At 54.7% G+C, this 15,354-nt stretch overlaps 3 protein-coding genes across 3 annotated transcripts; 1 reads left to right on the top strand and 2 right to left on the bottom strand.

Annotated features, from left to right (window-relative positions):
* Positions 1-220: 220 nt before the first annotated feature.
* Positions 221-5,030, top strand: CPAR01_10590 (kelch domain-containing protein; the record flags this gene model as incomplete). Its single annotated transcript, XM_060494850.1, has 4 exons — positions 221-496; positions 561-972; positions 1,043-1,325; positions 1,376-5,030. 4 exons carry the CDS (start codon positions 221-223, stop codon positions 5,028-5,030), a joined length of 4,626 nt encoding a protein of 1,541 aa, XP_060347032.1.
* A 4,081-nt stretch (positions 5,031-9,111) lies between these two features.
* On the bottom strand, positions 9,112-12,480 carry CPAR01_10589 (GATA zinc finger; the record flags this gene model as incomplete). Its single annotated transcript, XM_060494849.1, has 3 exons — positions 9,112-11,151; positions 11,381-11,780; positions 11,954-12,480. 3 exons carry the CDS (start codon positions 12,478-12,480, stop codon positions 9,112-9,114), a joined length of 2,967 nt encoding a protein of 988 aa, XP_060347031.1.
* A 517-nt stretch (positions 12,481-12,997) lies between these two features.
* Positions 12,998-13,559, bottom strand: CPAR01_10588 (uncharacterized protein; the record flags this gene model as incomplete). The annotated part of the gene is made up of 2 exons (XM_060494848.1): positions 12,998-13,058; positions 13,156-13,559. The coding sequence occupies 2 exons, from the start codon at positions 13,557-13,559 to the stop codon at positions 12,998-13,000; spliced, it is 465 nt and encodes a 154-aa protein (XP_060347030.1).
* Between the last annotated feature and the right edge of the window lie 1,795 nt (positions 13,560-15,354).

Genomic DNA, 15,354 nt, shown 5'->3' with positions numbered 1-15,354 from the left:
GAACTGGCGATAGCACCCACTACCCGCATCATCGACTCCACGACTAACGTGCGACTTGAGCGACTTTTTCCATTATCCTGACGCCCCTAAACAACTTGTTCAACCAACGACCGAAACGATTTAATTGATACCCTCCAAAATTCCGGGCGCTCTGGATACAACTTACGAGCAAGTCTCTTTGCAACTGCCGCTCAGCGTGCAGGCCTCGATTTGATTCGCCATGGCTTTTCTTTTCAAGTCCAAGAAGAATCAGGATCGAGCTCTTGCAAGCCGCGATGGAAACTCTGGCGGCTCGCAGGGTTCAATCCAGAGTCAGCGAGAGAGAATCGCGAGAGAGGAGAAGAACGGCACTCAGCGCTCAACACCAACCGGTAGTTTGAACTCAATCGATCGCGATGGCAGCGCCGGTGCTGGAAGCCCTGACCAGGGCTACACTCGCCAGCGAGGACCCAGCGTGGACCAAATACCGACACAAGCGCCTTCAAATGATTTGCCTGTAAGTTTCTCCAGCTCACTTTGATGAGCTGGCATTGCTGGGACACTGCTGACCTGTTTCCCAGCTTCGCAACGCTCCGCCCGTATCCTCGCAAAACCAGATGCCTCCCCAACAACAAATGATGAATCCTAATGCGTCACTATACCCCTGGTCGCAACGACGACTGACATATACCTCTTCACACCCGAGCCCTTTTCCCCGTTATGGAGCGGCTGTCAATTCGGTGTCGTCCAAGGAGGGCGACATATACGTGATGGGAGGTTTAATCAATAGCTCTACCGTCAAGGGCGATTTGTGGATGATCGAGGCCGGGCAGAATATGGCCTGCTACCCTCTGGCGACGACAGCCGAGGGACCAGGACCGAGAGTTGGGCACGCAAGTTTGCTCGTTGGCAACGCCTTCATCGTCTACGGCGGTGACACCAAAGTCGATGAGATGGACGTCCTGGACGAGACACTCTATCTTCTCAACACCTGTGAGTTCTATACTAGTCATTCCCCGTGCGCCCCCTTGCGAGAAGTTGGGCAATCGCTAATCAATACCAGCTACGAGACAATGGTCGAGAGCATTGCCCGCTGGCACCAGGCCTTCCGGCCGCTACGGCCACTCTCTCAACATACTTGGATCCAAGATTTACATCTTTGGCGGTCAAATCGAGGGCTATTTCATGAACGATCTCGCTGCTTTTGACCTTAACCAGCTCCAAATGCCCAATAATCGCTGGGAGATGTTGATCCAGAATACTGAGAGTGGCGGACCGCCCGTCGGCAAAATTCCAGCTGCCCGAACCAACCACTCTGTGGTTACTTACAATGACAAGATGTATCTGTATGTAATGCGTCAAGTCTTGCGCTGGTATCACTGCTGACGTACTCTAGTTTCGGTGGTACAAACGGTTATCAATGGTTCAACGATGTTTGGAGCTACGATCCCGCCACGAACGAATGGACGCAACATGACTGCATCGGCTACATCCCAGTCCCTCGAGAGGGTCACGCTGCATCAATTGTCGACGATGTCATGTACATTTTCGGAGGACGAACGGAAGAGGGTGTCGACCTCGGAGATCTCGCCGCCTTCAGAATTACCTCGCGCCGCTGGTACACTTTCCAGAACATGGGCCCTTCACCCTCTCCCCGATCCGGTCACAGCATGACTACCGTTGGCAAGGCCGTGGTTGTTGTCGGAGGCGAACCCTCTTCGTCCCCCGCCAGCGTCGGCGACCTTGGAATAGTCTACATGCTCGATACAACAAAGATCCGATACCCGAACGATGCGGCGGCAGCACAACAACCTAATGGACCGCAGGCGAATGGCCAGCAACGCCCACAACAGGCGAGGCGGCCCAGTGCTGCAGCTGAGACAAGGAATATCTTATCACGAGACGGTTCCCAGGGCCCTCCTGATCAAAAACGACTAGTAGGTGCCCCTGGCGCACCTCGCGATGCCTCCGCCGTCAACAGCCCCACCAACGTCGTGCGAGGATCTCCCAACGGAACGGACGCGAACCCGGCGGCAGTCAACAACATGTCGAAACTCCCCAGATCTGCAGTGACATCGCCCCCGGCTGGGCCCCCGCCCCAGGGACCAACACCTGCAAAGCCTTCAGTTCAGACTGGAAACTTAGGAAGAGTTAGGGGACAGTCATCGGAGAGAGATGGATCTGTTGGTGGCTCACCGCAGATTGCTGCAGGCCAGTCTCCCGTAATACGTGAGGTTAAAGAGCCAGCCGCCAAGGACGCAGAGAGCCCAGTCACCAATGGCCGACGTACCCCTCAACAAGTCACAAGATCTGGCTCCAAGTCTGAATCTGGTCCTTCTGAGCCTTCCAAGACCAGGTCTAGGCAAGGCAGCAGGTCTCAGACCTCCGTGGATAGTACAACTGAGCCAGCTTTGAAGGCAATGCAGATTCAACAGCAAGCTCAAGTTCAACCACCACCTCAGACGCAAGCACCACCGCCTGCTCCAGTTCAACCTCCTTCTCAGGCACAGCCGCCGCCGCCAACCCAGAAGCAGTCGCCGATACAAGTGCAGCAACCTATCCGCCCGGCCTCGCCACCGGCTCCCACCCGTCAAGCCAGCAATCCATTGTCCCGACGATCCTCTGGCCGCACCTCACAGACTGTCGCTATACTGAAGGAGTTGGATACAGCTAGGAACCGCAACGCTTGGTATGCGTCTGAGCTTGAGTTGGCCCGTAAGGCTGGCTATGTTCCCAACGCAAGCCTCAGCCCTGTCCTTGACAGCAGAGCCGCAGAGACTTTTGATGACGAGGACAAACCCCTTATCGAGGCTCTTTTGGCCATGAGAACCGAGCTCGCCAATGTTCAGGCATCCGTTGACAAGCAAGCCATTCTCGCTGCGAAACAAATCGCCGAAGCAGAGAAGCAGCGAGACGCTGCAATTCAAGAGGCGGTATATACTAAGGCAAGACTCGCAGCCCAGATGGGCGGGAGCGTTGCAAGCACTCCCCAGCTGGATGGCGAACGCGACGTAGATGACCGTTCCACCGAGATCAGCCGCAAGTTGGCTTCTGCCCTGAACTATCAAAAGGACCTCCAAGCCCAGCTTGAGATGATGAAATCCGAGCTTGAAGCTGAGAAACGCGCCCGCCTCTTGGCCGACGATACCACCAATGCTTCCCAGAAGCGGATGAGCGAACTCGAGTCTTACAAGACCATGACTTCTACCGAGCTCGAGCAACTCAAGGCCGAGCTGCACATGGTGCAGAAAGAAGCTAGGGAGCAGGCTGTTCAATACACAGAGGCCATGGCTGCGATTCAGCTCATGACCGTAGAGAAGGACGACTTTGAGAAGAAGTACAACGATTCCATCGGCAGCTCCAAGGAGCAGAACGATACCTTCGACTCTCTCCGTACCGCCATGGCTGCTTCCGCAGAGATGAAGGCGCTTTTGGAGGGCAAGCTGGAGGAGGAGCGCTCTCAAAGGGAGCAACTCGAGTCCAAGTTCAACAAGCTCAAGGCTGAACACGAAGCACGCACCACAGAGCTCGTAGCTGCAACTCAGCGACTGCGTGACGCTGAGGAGATCGCCGAGAAGCACGCCAACGAAGCCAAACTCCATCAGCAAGCTGTGCTGGCCGGATTCGACAAAGTCACCGCGAGGAACATCGGAGCTGACGGCAAAGCTGACGAGGGACGCGCCAAGGCATTGCAGGCCCAGCTCGTCGCTGCGAACGCGCTTGTTAAGAAATACCAGCAAGAGGCCGATGCTGCGGCTGATAAGCTTCGCACTGCGGAAGAGCGCATTGCTGGATTGGAGGTCTACCAGGAGCAGTCCAGTCGCGAAGGTGTGGCAATCAGGAGACAGCTCCAAGCGGCTCTCAGGGACACTCAATCTCTGCAGGCTAAGAATTCAGACCTGAAGCACCAACTTCAGAACCAACAGCTGGAGACCAACGCGATGACCGTGCAACACAACACCCTCAAGGACATCCTCGTAGAGCGCGGCATCAGCCCCACGGGCATGTCACGGACCCGGAGCATTGGCAGCCCGCGAGTGAACACTCCCGAGGCGGCCCGCATTCGCGATCTCGAGGATCAGCTCAACGCCGCGTTGACCGCCCACGAAGAGAATGCACAGCGCAGCACAGCTCAGCAGGAGGCCAGCGAAGCTGCGTACCGTGAAAAGCTCAGCCAATTGGAAAACGACTATCAGTCTGCTGTGCACTACGTCAAGGGTACGGAGAAGATGTTGAAGCAACTCAAGGAGCAGCTCGCCAGGTACAAGACCGAGAATGCCAAGCTCAAGAACGAGGTTATCGAGCTTGAGGATCGCGTGGAGGCATCCGCCGGCAACGACGGAAATGCTCCTGCCAGCTGGGAAAGCGAACGCCACATTCTACAGGAGAAGATTGAGGCCCTTGAAGAAGACTTGCAGGCGTCCACGGAGCAGCTTGAATCTCAGCTCACTGCGGTCAGAAAGGAACTGGAAGATAGCAAGAAGCAACGCGAGGGCGCTCTCAAGGACGCTGAAGAAGCTTCCCGCAAACTCGCCGCCAACCGCCGGGACTTGGAGAGCCTCCAGCAGGAGAACCTCCTCCTCGAGCGTCGCGCCCAGGATGCCGAAGGCAAGGTCTCGCTGCTTCTTGACCAGGTCGAGAACTCAGTCGATAGCTACCGCCGGCAAAGTAGGCAGGCACCGAGCATGACCTCCGACCTGACCGAGAGGGGTACCAACGGCAACAGCGTGGGACACCGACGACAGGACAGCTCTGACGCGGACAGCACCTACGGTGCAGTCGCTGGCGGAGTCGACGGACGCAATAGCACTGCGTTGGACAATCTGGCCGATGAGCTCGAGACTCTGCGCACCCACTGGGAAGCCACCAACAAGAACTACCGTCTCAGCAACACTTTTGACTTTGAGGGCGCCGCAACCCCTACTCGTAAGGACGAAGAAGTCGGACTTGGCCTCAGCGAAAGCCTGGCCGACTGGCGCAAGCGACTCGACGTAGACGAACAAGCCGAGAACGACCGAGCGAAGACGAAAAGCCGACCTGACCGGCCTTAGTCTGGCGTTCTGCGACGCATGAATTCTCGCTTCTCTACGTGACAACCTCCGGCGCTCATCACTACACTTTCTGTACATTCTTTGACTGCACACGGTCCGCCGCGGTTTGCAGTCCGCAGTTGGAAGGAGTTTTCGGATTTTGGGGATTTGGTTTCGACGCGTGGGCTCTGTTCTCCGTTTCGCAATGATTCAACGCACTCACGACGAAACAACCTTCGCTTAATTCCCCCGCCCTTTTTTTTCATCGCGTTTCCTTTTCTTTTCTTTCTGAGTTCATGGATTTCTCACTTTTTTGATGATACACTACACACAACCATGACCTCTGCTTGCTTGTTCGCCGTGGACGTACGAGAGCAGGCCAGGCGCATAAGGGTCACTTCTATTCTTTGAGATGGGTGGATGACACTATCAGAAAGATTGAGCACGCGTGCCCAGTTGCCTTTTTTTCTTTTCTTTTACCATAATGTACAATACTGTTGTTTTTTTCCTGAGAAGCCTCATCCTGATGCTGAAGGGTTCCATCCCCTTCACGTCAAGAATATGGGGGAGGCAAAAAAATGAAGAGGAAGCGCGCGCGCAGGACGTTTGATGACTGGTCAACGAGTGGAGCGGGGCTGGCTCAGAGGGGCAAAAGATAACGACAATAAGCGACCGTCGAGGATTCTCCCGTACGGTTTTGATAACAAATTCTTTTTTCCACAATGCGTTCATACATACTGAAGATGGGGCTGGTGATTCCTGATGGCTTGTGATGATGGTTGGGGTTTAGCAGCGTGACGATATCTACCTAGGGCTTGGTCAAACGATGAGACGATTGTTACCAATGGATGCGTCTAATATTGTGATGTGATGTACCCACGTTTGTGTGTATAGGCGTGTGTTTTCCAAACCAAGTCGATGCCCGCATAAGGAGCTTGCTCCCTATTATCGTCAACAGCAGTTCTCACTATTGGGCAGGCGGGTAAGAGCCATTGTTGAGCTCCTCAGGGTGATAGATACTCTAAAGAGATAGTTGAGATTGGTTCTTGGCTAGACGGTCTCCCCTTTTCCATCACAGAGGTCGCGGTACCATGCTCAGCAAAGCACGGATCTGGTTACTGTAGTCTTTTTCTTGACGTACTGTCTGTCTTCTAAAGACGGTTGGTGTTGGGGAGTATATCTCATCGTTACCCGGCGTTTAGGCGTTAAGGCGTCAAGGGGAACGGGGTATATAATGTGCGCCTTGATTTTACTCTTTTGCGGGCAGGCCAATTTTGCGGGAGCCTGTTGGAGCCGTGATGCCAAGTGGACAAAGTTGACTGACGTGACGGGAACTTCCTGACACGTCGAGGTAGGCTTTGATGTTGTAATCCTGTGACTGATCCTCGTACAGGGAGACTTCTTGAGCGTTGAATCTTGCTCGAGCACACTATCCCTTGTGTATTCGCGTTGTTATACTCTCACGAAGCGGCTGGCTACTAGGCGATACGCAGCTTTATTTTTTTCTAGGGTAGACGTTGAAATGAAACAGACTCAGCGAGTTAGCTTTTTGCCAACTCTGTACAGCGTGCCCGGCCCCTCGGGAGGGAGAGGACGCCTTCCTTCTCAGCCTGTCAGCAACAGGACGCTAACATGCTGGTCTCGGTGTCGAATAGACTACACAGCATCTGGAGCTCGAGGTGTACATTATATAGTACTACAACAGATGAGGCTTGCCCCCTGTGGGTTTCCCTTGGATAGCTTAGGTGTACATATAGGATATCCATCCTGATCTTGAGGGTAAAGAGTGCAGAAGAGATCCAAGATTTCGGGCGAGGAAACTTCATTGGTGAATTGCTCCCATGCTTGACGTCGTTCGAAATGTTTCCGTCTTATAGTTCAACATCCAACCCATCAAGGCTAGAGATTTCCTCATCGCAAGGCTGTATCTTCGTATACACATATTCGCGGCGGACCATAATTGAGATAGTAAAGGCTTATCAAGGCTACCTACCTGGGAATGCTCTTTGCTATCTTACCACCTGGAGATCCTGTACATTCAACAGTATCAACGTCAAAGTGCACTCCAACGTAGCGCAGTTGACCTGGACAGGGTCTAGTAGTCATGTACTTCAACCCATATCGGATTGGCGGTGCCCGGGAAGACAAACGTTCCGGAGTCCCTTCCCTCCTTAAATATGATATCCAGCCAAGGGCTGCAGCAGTGTTTCTCGATAGTACTTCCCACTGAAGATGGGATCTCTAGCCCCAGAAAACATGAAGTGGCTTAATCCGAGTGAACACTCCTTTGCATCGACAGATTTGGATACGTCGGCTTCCTCAAACGTAAGAGGCCACAAGGTATAGTGAAAGAGGTAGGTACTTTTCTAGAATAGTAACGCCAGTTTGTCCTCTCTCGAAGCCAACCCAAGATCTCTCTTGATCACCGCGGCAGGGGGGCGGTAATCAGTGTTTGCTCTAGGGTTGCATGGGACACTTTTGATCAGGTTACCCGATCTCCTTTGCGGATCATGTTAAGCTTCCCGGCTATAGCACGAGTTGCGCCGAGGAGAAGCAACTTTAATATACCAATGAGAAAATTCCATCAATATCACAAAACGCCTACAAGACAAGAACACATCTATCCTCATTACTTCACCAGCATCCCTACCTCCGAAAGCGTACACTAGGTTTTACTTTACCTCACTATGACTAAAAGTAATCCTCCCTCTCACCCCACAAACCACACCTCGGAACCTCATTCCACCGCACCACCGAATAAGACCCCTAACGCGGGGGTGGAAAGTGTGACGTGGAGTCACGCGTGGAGTCGGGCGGTTCAAAATCCCATAGCCAGGGTTTTGAAGACATCGGGGTCGGGGGTCCTAGCAGATCAAACAGGGAAGTCGCCCGGAGCAGCGGCGGACGGACTGGGACCCACCTACCCTTTCGGCTCCGCAGCTTCTCCGGCAAGGCGGTTGAGTCGGTACCCCACCCCATGCCACCTCAAGTCAGGTAGTCCGTGCTCTCACCGACGGATAACGGCCTTTTGAGTCTTTGACCCCCCCCCCCCCCTCGTGCCCTTGAATCTCGATGCTTGGATCATTCCAAGGCAGACGCGGCACGAACCCCGCCATCTCGCCCGTTTTCCCCGCACCCCCCCCCCTTTCCCCCCTCTCTGTACTACAGTCTTCTCCTGTCGCTCATTCACTGCCTTTGTGTAGCCTCAGATGGTCAGCTGGAATTAGACAGGCACCTATCACAGCTCACATCACAGCTCGCATCACAGCTCGCATCACAGTACGTCCTAATCAGATGAAATCATGTTCAAGCATAAAAGAGGTATCTCAGTTTATATCATCCGGTTGCAGAGCTCTAGGTATAACAAGATCCAAAGTGATAAACCCTCTGAATTCCCCAGTCCCATGTCCTCCCGCAAAAAGAAATCATGTGTCGCCGGCGCTTGTCCAGGTCTCTCAAAGACGCCCTTCTAGAACGCTTGGAAAATGGAATCCTTATCCCGCCCACAAAGTCTGAAGACGCCCAGATACGTAACCGTACGCTCATTGTAAGCAAGAAAGGTCCCAGTCATGCTCGTAAAATAAGATCCGCCTCTTCGCGTCAAAGCAGCTTCGTGATATCCTTCGACTTTGGTCGGACTCCTTCAAAGTCTCCTTCATTACTCGGCGCATTAGGTCATGTATCCGTACTGACGAGCGCTCTAGTAGTCCTCGGTTCATTCGAGATTCGATTCGAGTGGGAATCCATCTTGGATGCACCGTAGGTATCGCCGGCCTCGCATGCAGGATATCGAGTAAGCAAAGCATACAGCCCAAATTATCTTTCTTCGTGTAGGCGGACCAAAAACAGAAGACCGCCGCGCGGTGACCAGTAATCGTGGCCATGGTGGTATCAAACAAAATTCGTGAAAATAACAGCCAATAAATTCATGATGCGCCGTGACCATATCAAAAGTCAGATAGACCTTGGAACAGAAAATTAGCGTGCCACGACCCCACCGCCCCTATCGGGGAGTAGGTTAGAGAGAGCCTTCGTACAAGAAGCAAATACTGCCACTCGCTACTATCGTCTGGACGTTGCGTGAGGGAGATTCGCATCTCCTTTACAGACTCATCGTAAGCCATTCCCACTCCTGCGGACCGGAAGCAGGGCCTCCTGGGTTCATCATCTGGCCATTCTGGCCCCCAGGCATTCCCATCATGCCAGTCCCCATCATGGGGCGTTGAGTCATTCCGAAGCCATTGGCCAAGCCCAGCGAGCCCGCCGTCGGCATGCTCGCAAGACCAGTGGCGGATCCAAGTGACTTTGCAGCCTCGTTGGGAGATCCGGTCGAGGTCTCGGGGCTGTCCACGTCCATGCCTGCGAGGCCTTCGCTGCCAGCACTCTTGCTGTGACGACGCTGGCGCTTGGACGAGCCTGAAGAAGAGGATGTTCCGGCATTGCGTGACAGGGCTGCAGCACCGGGCCCAGGGGTGTTCTTGGGTGGTGCAGCAGCAATCGGCACGACGCCCTTTCCTCCAGCAGCAGCGCCGGTAGAGGAGCCTGTGCCATAGCTTGTCGGCGTGCTACCCGCCGTGTTTCCGCCCGATGCGGCACCGCTAGCAGGGCTCTCCCCCTCGTTCGCACTACCGGCTCGAGCGGCAGCAGGTGGTGTAGTGACGTTGTTCGCCGGAGTAGAGACCGCAAGCGTTGAGTTCTTGCGGGAGCCCGGGCCCGAGGCGCTCGCTGCGTTCTTCTTCGATCTCGTGCTTGTCCCCCCTACAGGCAAACTGGCTCCAGAACCGCGGTTCCTCTTCTTAATCACGTCCGTCTTCAAACTCAGAGGACGAACAACCCCGTGCAACTTGAGAAACAAACCGCAGGCGTTGCAGAGGGGTTGACCCTCGGGATTGCGTCGCCATAGTGGCGTGGTCTGAGTGAAGCAGTTGGTGCAAGTTGTCGGAGCGTTGCCTTCGCCTTGAGCACCAGCAGCGGCCTGTAGGTTGGTTGTGGAGCCCGACTTAGAACCGGGAGGAGAAGACGGCCGGCTGGGAGCGACGGAGGAGAAGCCAGACACCGTGCCATTATTCTCCGGTGGGGAGTTGGGCGTAGATTGTGCCATGCGGTCAAAGGGGTTTCCGTTGCGGCCGAGATGACCGGCGGGCGTGGACGCCGTGCGCGGGACCTTGCCGCCCCTCCTGTCGGATCCTTGCCTGAAGGACTGCGACTGAGACCTCGGCAGGTTACCGCCTTCCCAATCGTTGTCAACGTAGTCCGTTGTGGTACCGCCGATCGTAACCTGCTTTCGCGGGGGACCGCCGGGATAGCGCGCCGCTTGTGTGCTGTACTGACCGGGCAGAGAAGGATCCCAGCCCAATGAGTTGCTCTCGTCCATCGGTCCCGGGGAGAAGTCCTGAGACGACATGACCAGGTTGCGATCAGCAAAGGCGCCGCCATCCTCCTCGTCCGAGTCGGCGCCAAAGGTGAACATGCCCTCGTTAGGGAGCGACATGCCAGGAGAGCGCACTGGATGGTCAGACTGGAAGACTTGTGTCGGGTCGATGTGCCCAAATGGGCTCGGTGCGCTGCTGGAGGCGAAGACAGACTCCGTGGTAGGCGCGGAGGCAGGGAACATGGGGTTGCCGTTGGTGTTGTTGTTGTACATGAATTGCTGGTTCATTTGGTTTCCCATGCTCTGACCGCCTTGTCGGAATTGTTGTGACCTTTGGCCACGGATATCCATGGAGCCAAAGTAGAAGCCGTCGTTATCAGTCATGGCGTGCGGTGTGGTGACGGTGGAATGATAAGCCGATCCTGGGGGCGAATAGAAATCTGAGGGGTTCAGAGAAGAGGATTGAACCGAAGATCCGTTGTAAACACTGGAAAACGGGCCGTGGGGTATCATGGGTGAGGTGGATGGTGAGAAAGAGAAGTTCTGTTGGAAGGGGCCGGCGGAGGTGATGATAGGGTCATTTTCGATGTTGTAGGTATCTAGTGGGAAAGGAACACCGTTCTGATGCGGTTCCTGCGACATATTGTTCTGGTTGGCGTTATCGAGAGAATATTCGTGAAGTTCTGAATCCGCATCCAAGTCATTGGTTGTTGTCGTGGTGCTGTTGACTGCGGGCACATGGGGAGAGAAATCGGCCGGACGTTTACGGGTCTAAGTGCGAACGGGGTCAGCTCAGCGAAGACGAAAATGGCACTAACATGATATCGGGGGCGTGTCTCAATGTAGCACCCCGAAGGGGGGTGCGCAAGATAGAAAGATAAAAAAGCGCCCAAAACAGTCGAGCAAGCGCCCAGAGGAAAAAAGGGTGCATTCAAACGCATGGTTTACAGCAAGAGGGAAGAAGGGTATTTCCAAGGATGCAATGAAATTTTGGACTTACCCGTCGCTCGTCAATGCTCGTTTTCCGGTGATGGCGAGTAATGTAGTTGAACTCGTCATGGGTCTTTTGGTGGTGAGGCGGGAAGGGGACGGATTGTGGGACAAAGTGCTGCTGGGCAGCCGAATCTTTGCGCGATTTGATGGGGATGGCGGATGCGAAAGAGGGATGCATCTGATTCTTCTCTTCGTGGTGTTTTGTTGTTGGTTGAGGCGAGGGGTTTGTGACTGGCGTTGCGATATTCTCGGAGAAAATGAAGTCATCGAGGTTCATGGGTTCTGGGTGGTTCACGTTCTGTTCTGACGACTTGCGCAACTGGGCGATGCCGCTGGGTGGGTTGACATTGAATGTCGCAGCGGGCGTAGCAGCTGGTGGTGCAGGTGCCGGCGCAGATCGAGCGAGCCTGCATCATCCCACAATGGTTAGCCAGGTCCGTCAGCGGCATGGCCGTCGGTAAAACGACGCCAGAGCCGGGACAAGTGTAACTTTTTTTCTGTGAAATCGACGAGGGTGAAAAAAAGAGAGAAAGAGAGAGAGAAGCAAAACAAGGCTACGGGATTAGAGGTTATTGCTGACCTTGCTCTCTCCTCCTCCTGCTGCTTCTTGCGCAGGTTCAAAGCCATCATCCTCCAAGTCAGATTTTCCATGCGCTGCTGGTTGGGCAACATGTGCTTCGTTTTGCTGAAGAACTTCCACACCTGGGTGGCTAAAGGATCATCCTTTTGCATCTCCTCGGGGCTCTGGCTAGAGTTCATAGTTGCCTTTTGGAAGGGTGGAAATTCTGAGGATTTCAAGAAATCGTCTTGCGCGTTCGGGTAGAGGGCAGCAGAGAGGTCGAGACGTAGGTCCCGAAGACCGGCGGGCAGTTCGCTGGGGCTGGCCTTGGAATGCGCCCGCGTTTGCGTCTGGGTGTGCGCCTGGGCCTGGGCCTGCTGATGTGCGTGGGACTGGGACTGGGAGTGCGACTGCGACTGCGACTGTGAGTTGCTGGCGTAGTGGTCGTCAGGCCTCCGCGGGAAGCGAAAGTCGTGTTCTGTTGTTGTGGGATTCATCGAGGTGAATGGACTTGAAGTCGCAATGGGTGACTGAATGGTGGCAGCCATGTGAAGAGGAGCAACGGGGGTGAAGAGAGAAGTGGTTGAAGAGTGGTAGGTTCAGGAAAAGAGGAAGGAGAAGAAAAAAAAAGGTTCCCAAGGTAGTGTAGAGATGGAAGTCAAGGTTTCGGTTTCGGCGAGTCGAGTCGAGGGTCACAGGAAGGAATTTCCCCACGTTCGCTTGGCTGCAACTCTCTACCTACCTCACTTCGTTTTCTCTGACTGGGTGGCTTGAAGGGCAGCGACAGCAGCAGCAGCAGCAGTTTGTCTCCGACTCGGACAGGCCCAGGTTGGTCGGTACGTAGTAGCGTGGGTATGCGTGCGGTACGAACAGGTAAGGTCGGTAAGGTAGGTAGGTACCTTGTATTCGTAGTACCTAGCGCCGCAACAGGAGAGACAGGCACACACTTTTAGTACCCACGCTTGTGACGAAGGAATCCGTATTCTGAATTCTGGACGTAGTTTGTATGCGCCGGGAGTTGGAGCGGACGGGTGTCTGGAATGTCCAAAGAGGTTTAGAAAGTGTTTAGATGAAGAAGAAAGTTTCGATGGCTGGGCTTTGGACTCGATGTCGCGGCGTCGCTCGCCTGGATTTTCCGGGTACTAGCGCAAGATGTAAAGAAAAAAAAAAGAGGCAGCGTCCGTCCCAAGGCACGGGGAGGGGGGGAGAGAGAACTACCTTACGTAGTAAGGTAGACTAAGGTAGACGAGACGGGTAACAAGTCGTCACGCAGGTTCGGCGGCGGGAAGGGATCTCTTGACGCAGCAGTAGCCGGCGGAACAGTGGGCATTATTGCGTAGGGAATCGACCGGCTGTTGCTGTCGCCCTTAGGCCCAATAGACGTCTGCGCCTCTGGACGACGGCCGTGGACGGACGAGGGAGTACGTAGTTGTGCCGTGCCTTCGTGCAGGGGCAGGCCACGCAGGAGGAAGAGGGGGGGAGCGTGAAGGTGAAGGTGAAGGTGAGGGGGAGGGAGGGGAGACCGTGGGAGGAAGAGGGGACCGTCGACGTGTGGTGGCCCTGGTGGGTGCGTGGGAGTTGGAGTTGGAGTGGGAGTGGAAGTGGGCGGAGGGTGTGGGACATCCATGGATCAGGGACCCGACCTAGTCCCTACGGAGCACTTCTCCTCCTCTTCCTCCTTCTTCGACTAGAGTCTGACCTATTCCTAGACACCTAGACTCGGAGAGAGCTCCTTCATACAATACCTCACCACCATACCCAGTATTGAGTACGGAGTAGGTATTCCTCTCCCACTCTCTTTCACGTCCCAGTCCAAGCAGTCGAAGCCGCGCGCTGTACACATATGAAATGCGGCAGGTGGGTGTAGAGTTTGCCCAGAAACTACGCCGTATCCAGTCCCTTCACTCATCCCGTCACTTTCATGATGATGCTCGTGAGAATCACCACTCATCTTTTTCTTCTCCTGCTAGAGCTCGAGATCCAACCACCAGACCTGACTGCCCAAGTACTCACTGTCACCCTCACTGCCTGGTCATGACCGTAATGTAATCTTCCGTCTCTGGACTGAGATGCACCGAAACTTGTGGCCGATCTGTCCCAGAATTATTAAGTTCCTGGTGCTGCTGTTCTTGCTTCCGCTGCTGCAATTGCTAGTGGGGGGAACAATTTGAACGGGAGAAGATCGGGACACTAACGAGACGCCCTCCCTTCTTCATCCGCCAACATGCACGCAGGAGGCGCGCCTGCTGCTGCTGCTGCTGCTGGGAACCTGGCGCCTCGGCCTGTCTTCGTTCTCTAGAGGCGGGCAACAGGAAGGGCCCCTCTTCAGGGACCACTGGGACCGCTACCTCGCAGGGAAGTGAAAGTCCATCGTCCTTGGAAAGGCCACAGGCCGATCCTAGCCTGCGGTGACAGCAACCGACTGCTCTTCCCGGCACCCAAGGACCAAGGGCCTGTCCACTGCCCAAATGGAAGATTACTTAGCCTCACGAATCGTTGGAGAAACTGGGCCTTCGTCCCCGACTCCCCGTACCATACTGCCGCACTGGCTTGTTCCAAGCTGGGAGTATCCCTCTTTTGACCAAATATCCAATACCGCTTCTTTGTAACCCCGATACCTATCGGGCGGTTCGACCGAGACGAGACGTTGAGTTGAGCCCAGTCATTCGAGTCTCGACTGCTCCAGCTCTCTGCTGCTCTGCGCCGTATCTGTATCTCTGAGTCCCTCGTGAACTTTGTGTGAACCAACGTTGAGGTGGCTATAGAAGCTGATGCTCCGCCTATTCCCCGAGACTACTTCAGCCACAGCGGGTGCGAACCTGTAAGCAACCAGTTCAGGAGACATTTGTCAGGCTGACAATGAGACGGCCGTGGACTGACCAGAACGAACAGGCAAAAAATACCGCTCGACCGTACGATGCCGCACTGCCTTTGCTGTGAAGGTTGCACCGAACCGGACTGGTCTGCGTACCAGCGTGCCGGACAGCGGACGTTGAACTGGATTAGAAGAGGTGGAGGCCACTAAAATCGAGAGGCGGCAAGCCCCCAGACGAATGAGAGCCTCGGTGCCGGGTTTGAATGTACCGTCTAGGCTCCGTTCTGCGCTTCGGATTGTGGCCGGTCGGCATTCCTAGCTTGCCTATACGTTGTGACTTTTCGTTTCCTCTCCCTCTGGTAGGCTGGTCCCCAAGACAGACAAGCGCAGACAAGTGCCTGGCTGCAAAACGCTTGCCCAGGAGCTGAAGAAGCGAAAATAGTAGGTATCGTATGCCTGGCTCTGGTCGGCCCATCCGCCTGCCCCCATCTGTCTCTCGGACTTGGAATGGGAAGGCCTGTTCATGAATATACCGAACTCATGGGATTCCCCGCCCGCTCTGTCATTTCTCTTAGACTTCAGTTCAAAGGCCAATCAACCGTCGACG

The sequence above is a fragment of the Colletotrichum paranaense genome (assembly GCF_030867605.1).
Source record: "Colletotrichum paranaense strain IMI 384185 chromosome Unknown Scaffold_8.1, whole genome shotgun sequence".
In the NCBI taxonomy this organism is placed as follows: domain Eukaryota; kingdom Fungi; phylum Ascomycota; class Sordariomycetes; order Glomerellales; family Glomerellaceae; genus Colletotrichum; species Colletotrichum paranaense.
The sequence above is the reverse complement of the archived record's forward strand: the minus strand, read 5'-3'. Positions and strand labels throughout refer to the sequence as shown.